We start from the raw sequence: 17705 nt of genomic DNA on the forward strand, positions 1-17705 counted from the left end.
GCGCATCGCTCAGTGCAGTTCTGAATACTGAACAGCACTTTCTCGGGGACGGAGGGACAGGCCAAGGGCGGCTTGGCCCAACGATGCTCAAGGACGACGGAGGGTACACATGGGAGAACGGCCAGAACAAGTCAAGAGAACACGGAAGACAAGCCCTACTAGATACTGAAAGTTTCTCAGTGCCGCAATAATTGAGACTACAGAAAAAACCCTAACTCTTGAGGGCCGATAATGGGACTGTTTCAGATCAGCAGAGGAAAATCAATCCGTCAATGCTGCTGCCAGAAGCAGCTAGCAATTCTGAAGATTAAAAAAAAATTTTTTTAGGGGCGCCTGGGTGGCTCAGTGGATTAAGCCGCTGCCTTCGGCTCAGGTCATGATCCCAGGGTTCTGGGATCGAGCCCCGCATCGGGCTCTCTGCTCTGCAGGGAGCCTGCTTCCTCCTCTCTCTCTGCCTGCCTCTCTGCCTACTTGTGATCTCTATCTGTCAAATAAATAAATAAAATCTTAAAAAAAAAATAAAGATGAAAACATTTTCTTCACTTAACGATGAAAACTTTCTATAGCAAGTGTCATGAAAAATAAAATGAATGGCCAACCAGGGAAAAAACATTTTCAGGACACAGCAAAGAGCCAATATCCCCAAATACACTGAGCTCTTATAAATTAGTATGACAGGGGCGCCTCGGTGGCTCAGTCAGTTAAGCACCAGACTCATGATTTTGGTTCAGGTCATGGTCTCAGGGTCCTGAGATCAAGCCCTGCGGTGAGCCCTGTGCTCAGTGGCGAGTCTGCTTCAGAGTCTCCCTCTACCCCTCCGCCCGCTAAGAGAAATCTTAAAAAAAATAAAATATTATGAGAGACATGATTAGCAAGACAGGCAACGACTGTGAATATCGACTTGCAGAAGAAAAACAGGAATTCCTAAGTATAGGAGACAGTGTCCCATCTCATCAGTACATGCATAGCAAACAGTAATTCACACGGTAGACTGGGGGCAAAACCATTTCAAACAGTGCGCTGTAATGACAGCAGAGGAAAACAAACACCGCAAACATTGTATCTTCTTGGTACCCGATACAGTTTTTTAAAAAGGAAATGTGGCCAAAATGAATCAGATTTTAATAGTTTTCACGACCTGATCCTGAAATTCCACGTCTAGGAATCTAGCCCCAAAAGGCTACCACCTGAGAGCTAAGTTCTGCGTTGACGACTATGCCTTGTGGCACCGTTCCTAAGAACAGCAACCTGGAAAAACCACATGTCTGGGGCGCCTGGGGGGCTCAGTGGGTTAAAGCCTCTGCCTTCAGCTCAGGTCATGATCCCAGAGTCCTGGGATCGAGCCCCGCATCGGGCTCTCTGCTTAGCAGGGAGCCTGCTTCCTCCTCTCTCTCTGCCTGCCTCTCTGCCTAGTTGTGATTTCTCTCTGTCAAATAAATAAAATATTAAAAAACACATGTCTGTAAACAGAAGGAGTAAATTATGGCCCGGTCAGTGCCATGTTTGGACTCTGGCTAATCTGCAAATGCTGGAGTGAGAAGAGGTCCTTCTGGTTAAGGCGGAGACAGAGATCACACAACGATGGGTCAGCGCCACTCTGCCTTTTTCGAATCTCTTTGCACACACACCTTACGTGGGCACAGGGAGAACAGGGACCGCATCGTGCACGGTTTCCAGGGGTCACCTCTGGAGAGTCAGACTGGAGAAAAAAGAAGGAACAGCTTATTTTCTCCAGTATTTCCATTTTTTGAGAAAGTATCACTTTCCTAACATTTACAAAACCTATGGGGGTAGGGGGTGGTGGCGGCTGAACTTACTTTGGGCTTCCTCCAGAATTAGCATTCTCCAAACACTAAGCTCCCTGGAGCCAGGCCCGGGGCCTCACTCCTCTCTCCGCACTTGGAGTGTTCTGCATACAGTAGGTGTTCAGTAAGCACCTGACTGCACTTCACTGAAGAGAATGCATTCTGCCTGCTGAATCCCCGCCGTGTGCCGTCAGCCCTGTGTGTGTGACACACGTGCACGAGGGAGAGGTGTGCATGTGGGCATCGATGTGTGGGCATCGATGGGGCCGGAAGGGTAAGGTGCAGGATGACAGCTGTTCCAGCTGCTTGCGGCTCATGAATATGGAGGAAAACTAAGTGCAGACTCCAGCAGGCTTTAATTATTACCACTGGGGAAGTGCCTCTCTCTGGACTGCAGGAGCCTCCTCCAGGAAACAGCGCAGCCTGGGGGGTGCGGGTGGTCCGGCTGGGCCTTCCGAGGCGTTGCTAGCAAACAGGCCCAGGCTGCTGCCCTCCGGGCTATGGGAAGCCGGATTCCCGCTTGGCCACGCAGGGACAGATCAGTGTTTGCTCAATAACACAGAGTTGGTAAGGAAAAAATTTGTTTTCCTTCTCCAGCTTACCCTGGAGGGCTTCCAAACAAGGAGAGTCCTGCATGAGAACAATCAGAATGAGGAATGGAAAGTCTGCTTTCAGATAGAGGGGGGGGGGGGAACCCCCGCCAAGGCACCTTTATACGTTAAAGGGATTCCAGATACTAGACCGAAGCCTCAAAACAGACGCCGTCCCCTGCCAGGGTGGGGCACTCGGGTCACTTCATTGCACCTTCGTTCTTCCTCCAAGGTCACCGAGCCCTGAGAGCCACGCAGAACCGGGGTGACTGCCCTCCCGGGCCCAGCTCCCACGGCCGCTGTGAGCTCCTCCCCGCAGACAGAAGAAAAGACAAACTTCAAATACCGTTACCTCCTTTATTCCCCCTCATCATTCTGTTGTGTTCAGAACATCAAGATAGGCATGAAGGGAAAAATCATCATATTTTTTTAAACTCAATCTGTCCGGAATCTATGATAACATACGAAACCATGCCATCATCTCTCAGGGCAGCGGAAGCACCCCAAGATTACTGTGGTGCTAAGAGTAAAGGGGAAGGCCAACTTCCAGGTAAGCCACACGTGAGGTCTAAGTGCGAGCAGCGTTTTCATTCCAGCGATTTTACGGAAATGCAGGAGTCGCGTATTGGACTGGAAATACTCAAATCCTGGAAGGCTTCTGCATTAGCATTTAAATAAAAATGATCAAGTTGGCGTGTTTTCAGTGGCTTTCAATTTCCTGTTTGATCTCAGAAATGTATGGGTGATCTTTGCCGTGGGCCACTTCCATGATGGCGATGGCCTAGGAGAGGCAGAGACAAGTGAACGGCTGAGAGCCCGCAGGCCGCCCCCTCTCGCCCACACCCTGCCCCGCGGGCCCCCAGAACCCCAGCCAGACCGCTCTACGTCAAGGCGCAGGACACACACGGGCTCCTAGAGCCCCCTTCTCCTCCAGGGCCTGGCCTCCCTCTTTTTGCTTCCTTTCTTTTTAAATAGACAAGATGATCTGATGACCACCTAGTCACCCAGTCTGTACCACTAGCTGAAGAAATGATACAGAGAAACCCGTTTCGTGACGTTCTAGGTACTGGAGTGAGCAATGCTTTAGGGACAGAATTATTTGGCTGTGCTCCCCCAAGTCAACAGGCTGGAACAGAGAAGTCCACAGTGAACCTCACGTCAAACCTATACCGGTTTTAGCCCTGCTAATCTGAAAGACACGGGGCGGCTGTCCTCCCCTTTCAAACGGCACATTTCCCTTGTAATACATATTCTTAAAAAAAAAAACACCTTAAAAGTAGGTGCGGGTCTCATTTGAGGAAGCTGGAGAGAACATATTTATGACAAGGCTTCTTCAACAGTGGGGCAACAACGTGGAAGGGTCGCCGGGGGGCTCCCTCACGTCCTCGCTCTGTGACCTTGGGCAATTTGCTTAACTACTCTGGGCTTCATTTTCCTCATCTGCAAAACAGGAGTGACGCCCGCCTCTCGGAGTTGTTAGCGCACATGAAGTGCTTAGAAGAGGGTCTGGCATATGGAAGCAGGGCCCAGATGTTCTCTCTACGGATTTAGTTTGCTTTTTTGTATTCAACTCTATTGCTCACATATAGAAATTCCACTCTCCAGACAGCATTTCTGACGGCCTAGGGCTCTAGTGGACAAACCTCTCATGGATACGGTTCACTTCGTAGATCGCAAACCAACAGGAGGCAGGCCAAGAGCAGTGACAGCCTTCAGGAATGTCCTGTATCGAATGCCTCCCCTGCTCCCTCTCCTCTATGGTCAGTTGAGGACTCAAGCTCCTTGCTCAGATCTCCTGTGTCCTCCGCTGATGTCGTACTTTGTTACCTACCAGCACTTGGCCCTGTGACCCAACTAGCCAGTTTTCCCTCAGTTCCCCAAGACAATAAATCTGTTACCTTAGGAGGTAAATTCTATGGTTTAAAAAGGGAAAAGTTTAAAAAAAAGAAAGAAAAGTTTATACTTAGCTCACACTTCTAGCCTAGCTGGGCCCAGACCCTTCCATTTGGGATGTGGGACCTTATACCGCCTTCCCAAGTAGTCTACTGGGGAGATACAGGGAATTTGGCGCCAACACTCACGGACATTTTCTTACAGGACTCAACAGACTGTCTCAAAGATTACATTTCATCACCTGTTAACTTCTCCATAAAGAACAAGGATCAGATAGGACGGTGACTGTGAGCTCCGGTCAGGTAACAGCTCAGGGCCCTGCCCTGTCGATCACACAGGGCACCTGTGGACCCCGAGGAAGGCAAATACTGCCCAAGGGCCTGGTCTGCCCAGGTGTGGGCTACAGCCTCAGTGAGTGGAGTGGACATTTCCAGCTCAGACAGACCCCAGTCTGAAGGAAGGCCTCAGCCTGTTTGGATCTCAATTTTTCCATCAGGAAAGTCTCATTTTTGTGAGAATTAAAAGAAAAGAAAAGAAAAAAAAAAAACCACAGGAGGGTCCTCCCATGTAGCTGGTATTGGATGAACAGTTAAGTACATTTTAGAAACTGCAAGTGCGTAATTATAATCCGAAGGACAAATGGAAGATTCCCTCAGCACGGTCTCCTGACCCACCCCGTGGTCACTTCCAAGGCTTCCTGCAGGACGGAGACGGTCCCCCCTTCTCCCCAGTCACAGGCAGTGCCCAGAACGGCAGGCAGCCCCTCTCGGCGGGCGCACCCCTCTCCTACCGGAGGGCCCGGGTACAGACCAGGCAAAGGCTCAATCACTTACCCTACTCTGACCTACCCAGCCCGCCTCCCCCACCTCTCTGGCCGGAGGTGGCTCAAGAGCAGGTCAGATCTCTAGGACTTGAGTCACTCAGCCCTGTCAGGCAGGAGAGCAGGGACGGAGGGGCCGTGGGCCGGGCCCCTGCTGTCGACATACCTTCTTCAGGGCTTTCTCCCCAGCGGCTTTGTCTTCCAGGCCCATGTACAGCCTCCCCAGCTTCAGCCACATGGAGGCCACATTGAGCGAGTACAGAGGGTAGTGCTTGCTGCAGGAAGAGGAGAAGGTAAAAGGCCACTTGTCAAAGGCCCGCGAGCAGCCCGTAGACCAGGCAGTGAGCCCAGAGCTGCCCAGCCCGCGGCCCGCTCCCCATGGCGGCTCGGCTCCTCCAAGCCCTGGCAGGTGCTGGGGGACAGTGTGGACGGCTCGATCCTGTCTAAGCACCCCAGAGGCGCTTCCTTTCACGCAATTCGTGTGTTTCTGAAAAGCTACAGAAAAACCGCAGGGGAAATCCTACACAAAAACATTGATAAACACGACATTCAATCCTAATCCCAGATTTTTGTTTTGGGTGCACCCAGAGCAGGGCACAGGGAAAACATCTTTTAAAGTGAATCCCCTCTTTATGAAGACACTAGGCCTAGCCCCTCACATTAAAAAGACAGTACACCTAAACACACACACACCCCCGTGTGTCTCAGGACGCCAGCTTTCTGTCACACTCTACGGCATCAGTTGGTGTAGCAAAGCGGCCAGCACTCCGCAGTCAGGACACCTACTTCTAGGTAAGCGTTCTCTGTGGTCCAGCAGGGGCTTTATATATAGCCGGCATTCCCTCTCTGCGTTTTACAAGGCCGACGGGTAGGACCTGCCAGGGAAAGAGACCAAGAGGCCGCTCATGGGTGAGAGCGGATGGGGGGAGAGAGAATGCATGTGTGTGTGCAGGTGTTGATTTACAGACCGGTCTGTATGGCGCTACCCTCAAGAGCCACCCAGAAGAGGCACATCCTAGCTGTATTCCTGGGCAGGTGGCGTCATCTGCCCAGGGGAAGCTGTGGCGCCAGAGCCCGCCTCCAGGAGGGGCTCACTAGGCTAAGGACGGGTCCAAGAGAGCAAGGCCCTGCTGGGAGACGGACCATAAGGCGAAGATGATCTCCTATCTCTCTCCCTCATCCCTTCCCTCCAGATCTCACAGAGAGCAGTGGGCATAAGACCAGAGGCCTTTCTCACCGAGCCTAGGAAGATGACAGGCTTTGAGAGCCTCTGTGATGTAGCAAATAGTTTCTAAGAGCAGATCTTAGGAGCTGGCTTCCCTTGAGCTCCCCCTGATGGCTTATCTGGGTAAGGCAGGGTAAGTGGAAGGTCCTGGAAATCCAGACTAGACACACACTTTATAGTCCCCAGCCTCAGAACCGGACGGAGGGCTGAGGGCTCCTCAAATCCGTGAGAGACACCGGGGGTGCTTCTGAGGCACAGGAATCTCAGGTCTAATGACCAGGGATACTGAGCCACTTGGGTCTCGGGGAGACCCTGCAAATAAATGTACAACATGAATGTGTTTAACAAGGGCCCCGCTGATAAGATCTAGGCCATCCCAGCCCTGAAATGGCTAATCAGAACCGGAGGACACTGCCTCAAACCTCCATCAGTCACACACTTTGAGGTTTAAAAACCCTCTCAATAGGAAACCTCCCTGGGGCTGATATCTACTATTCCTGGAAGCTAAAATCCAGCTTGCCTTATTCAGAACGAGGGGTGGGGGGTGGGGGCTTTGAGGAGGGGGGACAATGGATAACCAAAGCCAACACAATGGTCCTAGCATGTCCCCACTTGCAAACTGGGCTGCAATTTCAAAAAGCACAAGAAGGGGGCGGTGTGACTAACGAGCGAAAAGCAGGGATGTGAGACTCCCGCTTGCTTACCAATGAACGCGTCTGTTTACCTTGGAAGGCGTGGGAGGGAAAAGAAACAAGCTGGTGGCTTCTTAATACTGATGGGAATTAACTACTTTGGATACAGCACCCTGGACAGGTCCCGGCAGGGCTCTTGCCCGGCACCCCCTTCCTAACCTCAACCTGTCTCCACAGGCATCTCTTGCAGACGGCCGACCCAACAGGCCAGGCCCGACGCAGCAGCAGCCTGCACCTGGGCCTCCAGGTGTGGGTGCAGAAAGAGAAAGCTGTTCAAGGCATGTTCCGACACAGGACAGCCAGAAAACAAACGCAGCATTCCAAATCACCCAATTCCAGTCCCTGCTAAGAGGATGAGGACAGCCATTGCAATCACCTGTAGGGCTTAATGATTTTCTGTCCGTATCGCAGGGCTCCTTCCCAATCCTGCATGTACAGGCAGATGCCCATGGCCTGGTACATCATGTGCAGCATGTACACGTTGCTGTCCTCAAACACGGAGCCCATCTTCTCCTGGCTGAGCTCGCAGATCTCCAGCAGCTCACTAGGGGGTGCTCTGGAGTCAAGGAAACCATTGGTTCGGGCCTTTCCGCTTGGGCACCGCCCAAGGCTGGGTTCAAGGAGTTACTCCATCCACCCCGCCCCTACCCTCGCCCTCTGAAAAAGTAAATTATGGAAAGCCAAGCAAAAGGGAAAGGAAAATGTTTTTTTCTGTAACTAACATTTTTTTTTTTAAAGAAAGAAACTTTGGGAAAAACTAATGACCTCAACTATTAAACACAATTGAAAAATGTTAGCCCTGGGGAACAGAACCTCGGTTCAGCTATAAACGTTTTAAGATCACACACCTTCAACCTCCATCACCCAAGATCAGCATTTAGTAGAAGCATTTTTAAGGAAGAAGTCCCCACTATAGGAAAGTTCTTTTTTAGACTGAGAAAAAAACAATGTGCCTCTAACTTCCTCCACTGTTTTTAGCTCTTCCCCCCCGTGTGTAAATGTGATGCCTTTTTTTACCTAAGAAAATGCTATAACGTAGTGGTTAAGAATATGGATTATGGTAGTCAGCAGACCTGGAGCAAAAATCCTGGTGAGCTCTGTCCCTCGGGTAAATGACTTCCAATCTAGGAGTCCCATATGCTACACGGGGAGGGCAAAACTGTGTGTCCCTGTGCGGATTAGGTATAATGCTGTGATAAGCAAAGCCCTGGGTACTGTGCTTGCCTGGAGTACAACACCCAAGCAATGAGGGCCTTCAAGGAACTCCTCTTCATGGCTTTGACCATAAACTCTCCCACCACATCCAGCTCCCGACCACACTAGTGAAACAAAGAGAAGAAAGATGACACCAACGCCATACAACTGGGTGCGGGTGACGCCACGTCACAGGCAGTCCGTTATTCTGCCCGCACCTGCCGGGAGACACTCCTCCTTCCACGTTCAGAATCTTACGCTCACCCTTCTCCCACTCCCTCCTCCCAGCTCACCAGCACCTCTGGCAGGTGAGGGGCAGTAAACTTGTGGACAGTTGTAAAGGATATATTTGTAGTGCTTGGCCCTCCGGAACTCCTCGATGACGTTGCGTGCATATCGGACCATGTCACGGATGGTTTCTGCCTTTGGGGGATCGCTGAGCTTCCGGATTTCCACCTTGGCCTTGTCCTGTGGGAAATGTCCACACGTGCAAGACATTACCTCGTACAGAAACTGCACCAAGGGGGAACCTCTCAAATAGTCTATTTTTCCCTGCAGAGATGGCGGTTCGCCCATTCTAAAGCCGCAAGGAAACCGGGCACCGGACCTAAGAAATTCAGTACTCTCCCACCTTTCTACAACAAATAAAAACACGAATTTCGGCTCGGGTCATGATCCCAGAGTCCTGGGATCGAGCCCCACATCGGGCTCTCTGCCCTGCAGGGAGCCTGCTTCCTCCTCTCTCTCTGCCTAGTTGTGATTTCTGTCTGTTAAATAAATAAAATATTTAAAAAAAAAACAAAACACGAATTTTCTAGACAATCCTTATCAAGGCAGGACACTTAGAACATGGTTGCTGTGGGCCGATCTGTGGACTCACACATCTATGAATCAAGAGAACAGAGTGAGGAAGGGCGGGGGGGGGCATGGACGGAAGAACATGGGCGTCGCATACCCCCAGGCAGGCAGGGCAGTGCCTGGCGCCTGAGGTCCTGAGCTGCAGCGTGGGGTCGGCCCTTTACCTGATCGGGGCCCCACCTTGTCTTTGGTGGTGCACTCCTGGCACTGGCAGGTAAAGAAGTAAGAGTCTCTTAACCGGTCATTCCTGTCTTCTGTTGGGTACAGGAGGTCAATGTAGCTGGTGAACACCTATAGGGGAAACAGTGGACAAGGCTGTCTGCCGCAGGTGCACTGGCTCCCTCCCCTTCCTGCGGCTCTGCAAACGCTCACGGGGGTGGGCCCCAAGGAGGGCCACAGCTGGGGGTATGCTCTTCCCTTTAAAAACCCTGAATTCTCTAAAGTCAGCAATCCCCTAGTTTCGTCCACCTCCTTGCGATGGGAAGAAAGAGCCTTTCTTTCCACCTTCTAGAGAATCGAGGCGTCCCCAGAACAGTCAACGGGGAGCGCTGAAAGCATGCCCACCCCCTTCCTCCCCAAAGAGAGCCAACCGTGGATGTGTCCCAGCAAGGACGGGGCCCCGTCACATGTGGAGACGCACAGACCCTTCTCATGCTTGAGACCGGCCCGGGTTCGTGTCTGCCTGGCCTTCATTCGGCCCCTTTCTTTGCCAGGTTGGGCCAGCTTGGACGCCCTGCCGGATGGAGGGGAAGCAGGAACACATCTGCGATCTGCTGGCAAGGGAGCAAGAGGCTGGGCCGGGCAGAGGGAGGACACAGCCTCGAGGACACCAGCAGGCTGCTGCCTTACCCCACTGGGCCAGAGAACTTGGAGAAGTCTTGCCTTTGAGCTCATCAGGTCCTCCCGTCCTTGCTGTTTTCTAACGGGGTCTATAACTGGGACTTGGAGCATATGGAGGAGCCCGGCATTTAACTGCCCATTATCTACTCACTGGGACAGCACTCACTGCTCATCCCACACCATCAGGCAAATGTCTGACCGAACAGATGGATGTCACAAAGCCGCCAGCGCGCCAGTAACCTCAGGCTGGCAGGCGAGGGGACCTGCACCAGGCTGGGTGCTTGCGGGCACCGCCAAGCCAGGCTCTTCCCAACCCAAAGGGCAGTCAGGGAGACCTCGTGGCTCATCTGACACCCTCTCTGAAGGGCAAGTCGCCCCAGAGCCCTGATCCCCAAAGCGAGGTCACGGCATTTCGGATCGCAGGAGCTAGCTCTGCAGGCCTCCCTCGCCGCAAGAGGGGCCTCGTTCCCTTGACCGGACGGACAGAGACAGCGCACAACAAACACAAAGGCCCAGAAGATGGCGACAGAGGCCGCTCAGTGTCGCTGTGCGGACCAAGGCAGAGCCCGGCTGGGTGACAGACTGGAGTCTCCACACGCAGCCGCAGGGGAGCACCTGAGCCTGGTGACTTACATTCTTACCCACTGAGACTGTGCCTTTTTAACAGGAGGCATCGGCGTGGTCGCAAGACGCCCCAACTGAAAACAGGGTACCCTGGTCAAAAGGCAGAAAGTCTCATCTGTGCCCTGGACTGGCCGCCCCAGTTCGGCTGTGGGTTGCTCAACCGCTTCTGGAGAAGCCAAGGCCTTGATCACTTAGCACACCAATCACTGCGTCTAAAATCTGAAATACCCAAAGACCTTAAAATAGCACTGAAGACGATTAAACTGAAATGGACTCTGAAGTGTGAGGTTTCGTTCCTAACCAATCCCTGTGTCCTTGCTAGGGAATCTCTTACTTAAGAGCACACAGTGTACCTCTAGCAATTTGCCACGCAGCCGCTCAGAGCCAGCACATGGCAAAGGACAGGGAATCACTGAGCAGGGGACAGAACACCTGGCTTTCTCCGTGTCCCTAAGTTTAGGACGATGCCTCTTGGCCACAGACGGCCTCCCCTTGCCCGGTTGGTGTGTTCGGCCACCACCTGAACCGCTGAACAACGCTCTCTCGGGAGCTCAGATGTGGAGAGAGAGCACGTGCGAGGCTCATGGGTGCGTCTGGAGTGCAACACGTTAGTTACTCCTGGGTTGCTTTTCTCTCTTTCATGTAACAGTGGGATTGACCTTCTTTGGGGGGGGGGGGGGCAGGCCAAAATTCACTAAGAAAAAGCAAAAGCTCAAACTCAATTGTTCGGCAGGAGAAATACAGAGACGCTCAGGAGCTTCCAAAATCTCGCTGAGCCCATTTGGGCAGTGTCCTTTCTCTGCAAATCTCTATCAATCGTTGTAAGGGATTAGCTCAGATTTATTCTTTCCTGTTTTTTCTTGGCCATAGACGGAAATGGGGAGCACTGAATGGAAGGCAAAAGCGTAGGGCTCGAAGTCATGAGCCATGAACCTGATCACTAACTTGCAGGGCCTGAGACCAGAAACGGTCAGCTGCTGGGATCACTCCCAGCCTGTCTTGCCCGGTGCGGCCACACAGAATCTTCCAGATCACCCTGTAAAACCGCGGCTGAAAACCCACAGCCACAGCCGCTGCCGGCCCTCACACTCACCTCCTCTCCCGGGCTGATCTCCTGCACAGCTCTTACTTCTGCCAGGGTCCCCTTGTAGGTCACAATGACATTGGGGCAACAGCTATGATTCATCAGTGCAACGCTGTCAATCAGAAAAGAAAATCCAGTTTTCTCCAGAAGGCAGACAGACTGATCAGGCGATCCCAGGCTATGTACTTATTAGATTACAAGACTGAGATCTTGGTAGGACGTTTAAAAAAACAATCTAACAGTTGGCCATCATAGTCTAAGAGATCGTCCTGCCTGTATCTGTACCATATCTAATGCCTCTAAGCAATATGGAAAAGTGAAATTCACAGTTCAAAATGGTGACATCTGGGTCAAACTAACAAACAAAAAATAACCACACACACACACAACAATAAAAATAGTGGCGACAATGAATCCCACCAACGTTCCTTCCTACGAGAGACGAAGGACTCAAAGCCCAGCGGCCGTGGCAGACGGCTCCTCCACTGGACACCGCGCGGGACAGACGGGGTGCCGGCTCCAAGTGGCTTTTTCTGTTTGTGGATCACTTCTGACGTCTTTTCTTCAGCTGTTGGGAAACTGCCACCAAGGCAGAGGCCAGCTTCCTCGGGCACGGCTTGGGGTACCCAGAGAGGCCCCGAGGAGCCCAGCAGCCTCTCTCTCCACACCTTGATTTCCTCATCTGGAAAATTGGGACATTACTGCTCCTGCTGCTCACTGTCTGCTTTTCAGGGACGGAGAGGACAGAGAGACTCGCCTATGCGAGGGGCTTTGAGCTTTCTGATTATATCAAGGTCAAAGTTCTGAGAACAGAAATTTCTAAACTACGGGGAAACAGTGCTTGATCTCTGAAAATGCTGCCTTTGAAATCACAATGCCGATATGATTTCTGCCCAAAGGGATTTTTCCCCCAATTAAAACTGCCTGGAAACTGGGGCTCATATGGGCACTCAAATCCATATGCAACATGGCTCTGGAGGCCGGTGTCACTTGCCTGAGCCCTCAGCTACCAGAACCCTGGTCCTGTCTGCCCCAGCACAAAAGAGCAGAGCGCACTGGGGCCCGATGAGGACGGGCTGCCCTTGGTCTGCAGAACACAACAGGGACTGGTAGTCTCCCAGCTCCCAGGTGTTAAGGCCACAGTGAGCGAGCCATGTGGCTGGCCTTGAGCCTGGGAGAACACGGAGCAAGTCCCCTGTCTTGTCCTTAGGAAGGGTCGCCTCTGCCACGCAGCACAGCCCCCCTGGCTTAACGAGAGGCCTTCAGGCCCCAGGGAACCTGACAAACAAATGCACTGAAAGTTGTCACTCAGGGAAAAGCCGCTTTCTAGAATCTTTCATTGAAGAACTATTAATTCATTTCCAGACAGACCCCTGGATATCTTTTCAATGACGGTGGGAGAAATTCACCAAGGCAAAGAACCCAGTATAGTTCATGCCCAAGGTATCATCATTCTCCCACAATCACTGTGCCCGTAAAGCCCCAGACACCACCACTGACCCTTGCTCTCCGTCTGGAAAACACTGAGAGCAGCTATGATCTTTCAGGCCTGAAGTTGTCAGGAAGGGCCTTTTAAAGAAGGTCTGATGGCCTTTCCCGGTTTCTCCTTCCTTTTCCCAAGGCCTTCTCCCCAAGATACTTCTTTCCTCACTATCAGAATTTGAACGGCCGAGGCCACCATTCTGGCCACGGGGACAATATCACGCGAAGAAACTCCCGGCTACAGTGGCCGGGAAAGCCTGTGGCAGGTGCTCCCGAGACACAGGCCTGTACAGGTGCTTCTCTATCTTTCAGACCCGTGTGACGTGCAGATCCAGGTGGCCACACACACACGCGCGCGCGCACATGCACACGCACACGCGTGACCTGGGAGCTCACACATCATCCACAGCAAACACACAGGTGTCCCCTTTCTCTGCTTCAGCCCAAAGCTAGAGGCTCGGGGGTGTGTGTTAAGAGCCTCGCCGATCTACACTGTGGATTCAGACGGGGGGGTGCAGCGAGGGCTCCTTTGCTCCATCTCTGCAGCGAGGGCTGGATTTCAGGGAACCAAAGCATCTGAAAACACCCGTTCCAGCAGCCACCACAGCAAAGCCATTTTTGGCAAATCCATGACAGTCAGAGCTATAAAGATCTCCATTTGTCAGCGGGCCAGTCTTCCGGAATGACTTGAGTTTTCCTGAAGTAAAGAACAATCCTGTCGTTCTTTGAAATCCTCCCAGTTTGCCACTTGAGCAGAGCGCCCCCCCCCAAGCTGTGCTGTTTTTATTCTCGTATTTTTCGAGAACAAACAGGTGTAGGAGCAGCTCCTATCGTCTCTGCATTAGCCTATGGCCAATTCTTGGTTGGCAATTAGTGTTTTGCTTTGAGTATAAGAAACAAAGATTTCCAGAACCAAAGACATGCAAAAAGCAAATTTCTCAGCAGGGCACGGACTGTTCCTTCTATGCACACTATAAAATATTCTTTAATAATAGTTCCGTACCTAGCAGGACTTAACAAGCAACTGTTCTCTTAACTACTACCTTTGGATCCTTAAATGGATGGGAAATATTTTGAAATCTGGCAGAATTAAAAAGGTGTCTTAATTCACTTGGAGTTTCATGTCTGCCACATGCAGTTAGGTAGGTTATTTAAAAATCAAAAAAAAAAATCTAATTAGTGTTAAGTTAAGTAAAAAGGAAAAGAAGTGAAGTCAAACTCAGCCTACTCGGGAAATATTGCTGATCCCAAATGGGAAAGCTCTTCATCTTCAATTGTGAAGCCATTACAGTTAACCTGCAGTGAGAGAGGGGGAGAAAGAAAGAAACAGGTGAGAGGAAGCTTCTTTTTGGATAGAAATCATTCTTTAATTTTGACCTTTCACAAATTAACTAGGACGACATTCCAGTTGAGTGATGTAACAACCTGTCTTTTGGCCAATGTACCCTTGGCTCAAACAAAACTGACCCAGCAATCTCATGTGTAACAAACAAAGGCAGAATGGTTAGGAAGGAAGAACCCTTAGTGCAGCCGACCTACCCCCCCCCCCCCCAACAGACACAGTGGCCCGAGGCCACCACAGCCGCTAAGGCTCCAGGGACTGAGGTTTGGAGTTAGGATACCTGGAGTCCAGTCCCAGTGATGCCACAGATCGGCTGTGTGATCACGAACCCATCACAGGGTCCCTCTGTCCCTGATTTTCTCTGGGTAAAAAAGCTGCCACGACCCAGGCGGATGTGACGTCCAGGATGGGGAAGGTCATCAGGAACACTGTGCTGACTGCGTGAGGTGACAGGACAAGTGGACTGAGAGCACAGACCACTTCCCGATGTACGCCAGTGCTGATGCCCTGTGTGGCATCCCTGAAGCTATAACCCTGTCTGTCAACCGCACCCCAGTACATGATACATGAAGAAAAAGAAGTCACTTAATCCACAATTTGCCCCACGCGGTGAGGTGGTAAATGGGAAAACGCTTCCACAGCTGACCTGACTGCTGTCCATCCCGTCGAGAGGCACATGGCCGAGGGCCGGAGGCTAAGGAACAGACGCCCGCCTTTCACATCTCGGCCCAAATCAACCACTGGCAACTGTCTCAGCCTTAAGAAGAAGAGTTAACTCTCGCGCTGGTGCAAGTCTAACCCAGAGCAAGCAGGCTGCCATGAGGACTGTATAGCCCGATTTTATGTTCCATAAATTCATTCTTTCCACTGACGTTCACTGAGAGCCACTGCAGGGTGGGCCCTGGGCACAGAAGGATGAACAGGCCTAACTCCGTGCCCCCGACGCACAGCCGGTCCAACGGGGAGACAACTCAGTGGGTGTTTTTCCTTTACATCTAAGACTTCAGAACGGGAAGGGGAACCAGTCTTTGTACTTTTCCAATGACGAATCTGCAGAGAGGAGCAGTGACTGGCCCAGAGCCAGTGGCAAAGGCTGAGACCCTCCCCCACCCCCCAACTCCTGCCAAGCTGCTGTGAAGGCTGCCTGCGAGGCGCACACTGAACGCTTTTACCCCATGGGTCAGAACCACGCCCTTCCATACTGGAGACACTGCACCGGGACATTTCAGGCCAACAGATGGGCTTTTCACAACAGCATCCACTATGCATGTCCTCTGGGCCAGGCCCTATGCCAGGGGCTACATGTTTACCTTCTCATAAATCTGCAAAACTGCTCTGATGACCCATTTTACAGATGTGGAAACTGAGGCTCAGGGAGAGGTCAATGACTGAGAACTTGCTCAAGGCCATAGAAGTAGTGAGGGGCAGTAGAGGAGTCAGAGTTCGGACCAGATAATCAGACAACAGAGTCCTCAGAAACGCCAAAGAGTTTTACTCTATACCATTTTCCTCTGAAATTGTTCTGATCTAGAAATAGTCATAAGGCAATTTCCCATGAAACTAAGAAGGCCAATGTCAAAGGCTTAGAAATCTAGACGGACAGAGATGTAAGGGCTGTGACGGGTTTCATTTGCGGCTTTTGCAATTCAACATATTTACAACCAGTACTTAGAACTTCTGACAGAAAGAGATCACTGCAGCCTGGAAAAACGGACAACCTTTGAAGTCTGGAGGTGTCAGGCATTTCTACGTAGACGACATGTCATATTTTTGGTGCCATGTTCAAGTACCCCAACCTGCTCTGTCATCAGGACATTAACCAACCACCAGGAGCCAATGAGCCACAACCGACATTACTAAGAGCGAATGGGGATTCTCATTCATTCAGCGAAATATACGGGAGCATGAGCTGTGTGCCCTGCACCATGGCGGGTCCTGCGTGATCTACAGACAGCCTCGGAGTGGGCACCACCATGTCTCAGCAGTGTCTGCAGAAGGAGAGACTGAATGAGAATCTAGTGACAATTTTCAAAACCGATCGAGGGACAGACAGCTCCTCACTAACTCTGAGGGGTAGGAGACTCACTCCTTTGCCTCTTAATCTCGTCTCTTGCTCAGCCGGACCAGTCTGTGACTCCACATTCCTTCGGGCTTCAGTTTTCTACAAGCCCTGGTCGCTCGAGTCCCTCCACCGTCCTCCTCTCCCTGAGGAAGAGCGAGTGGGTTTCTTCAGGAGCAAAGGTTCCTGTAAGCACAGTGTCCTCACGGTTCCTTCCTGGGAGGTGGGGATGGGGGACAAGCCAAACCGCACAGCAGTTTCTTTGCCAGTTTTCCCTCCCTTCTGAAATATCCCCAGAGAGAAACGGTGAACTTGCATGTTGTTAAGAAGGATGCATGGGCCGCCGTCCTTTTTTTTCAAGTCAACTCAGGCGTTAAGTGCCTCGCTAAATCTATTCTCATCATTAGCATTTAGACCAGAAGTAGGCTGCACACCAAAAATACACTTCCCAACCCTGCATATGTTCCCAGCGATTAGAATGCGCCTCGACGCTGTCAGAGGAGAGCAGTCACCTTCGGCTGCCAGCTGCTGCTGGGCCACGAGGTAACCCACGACGCCCTCCCACGAAGCAGAGAGAGGAGAGGGCTCAGAGGCTGGAAAAGAGGACACGCAGCTTGGGGCTGGAGGCAGGGCCAGAGGGTGGCCCGGGGCTGGAACAGCACTTTTCAGCTTTGCTTTGGAGTCTTCTCTGGGGAAACCAAAAGTGCCTGTTCAAATTCAGAAGTGAAAAAATACACGTGTGTGTCTATACACACACATACACATGGAAGTGCATACACACACAATGTGAGAATGGATACTGTGGTTTGATAAATACGAAGGCTATAAAAGAATTAATTATTTCAGTTATTATATGGTTGTGTGTGTGTGTGTATCTTTATCTCCTGGATTTTGAGTCAGTCCAAACGTCAAAGATTCTGAGTCATTTTCACCACAAATATACTTCTGTTTGTGAAGCCAAGCACCTTGATTTCTGGTTACAAAGATCGGGTCCCAGAGCTCCGACACCAAAACTGAGAAGTCCTACCAGCATGCATTGCTGTGCTGGAGGAGAAGTGATCTTTTTTCACAGTTAGAAGGGAAAATACACTCTATTTATTTCATCTCTCCTGGGTTCTCATATAACCATGCCCTCTCTAGTCCAGAAAAGAGTCAGGTATCTCTCTCTCTCTCTCTCTCTTTTTTTTAATGGCAGAT

General features: G+C 51.3%; 1 protein-coding gene across 4 annotated transcripts in view; it reads right to left on the minus strand.

Annotated features, from left to right (window-relative positions):
• Positions 1–2738: 2738 nt before the first annotated feature.
• Positions 2739–17705, minus strand: part of SMYD2 (SET and MYND domain containing 2) — a 49325-nt gene continuing 34358 nt past the window's right edge. For all 4 annotated transcript variants that reach the window (XM_045982787.1, XM_045982790.1, XM_045982789.1 and 1 more), the window contains 7 exons: positions 14336–14403; positions 11635–11737; positions 9258–9368; positions 8567–8687; positions 7402–7576; positions 5275–5383; positions 2739–3176 (listed from right to left, as the gene is read on the minus strand). In XM_045982787.1, coding sequence (XP_045838743.1) covers positions 3096–3176; positions 5275–5383; positions 7402–7576; positions 8567–8687; positions 9258–9368; positions 11635–11737; positions 14336–14403 — 768 coding nt within the window. In that variant the 3' untranslated portion in view covers positions 2739–3095. The remainder of the gene's footprint in view (positions 3177–5274; positions 5384–7401; positions 7577–8566; positions 8688–9257; positions 9369–11634; positions 11738–14335; positions 14404–17705) is intronic.

Source organism: Meles meles, chromosome 17, assembly GCF_922984935.1.
Source record: "Meles meles chromosome 17, mMelMel3.1 paternal haplotype, whole genome shotgun sequence".
NCBI classification, from domain to species: domain Eukaryota; kingdom Metazoa; phylum Chordata; class Mammalia; order Carnivora; family Mustelidae; genus Meles; species Meles meles.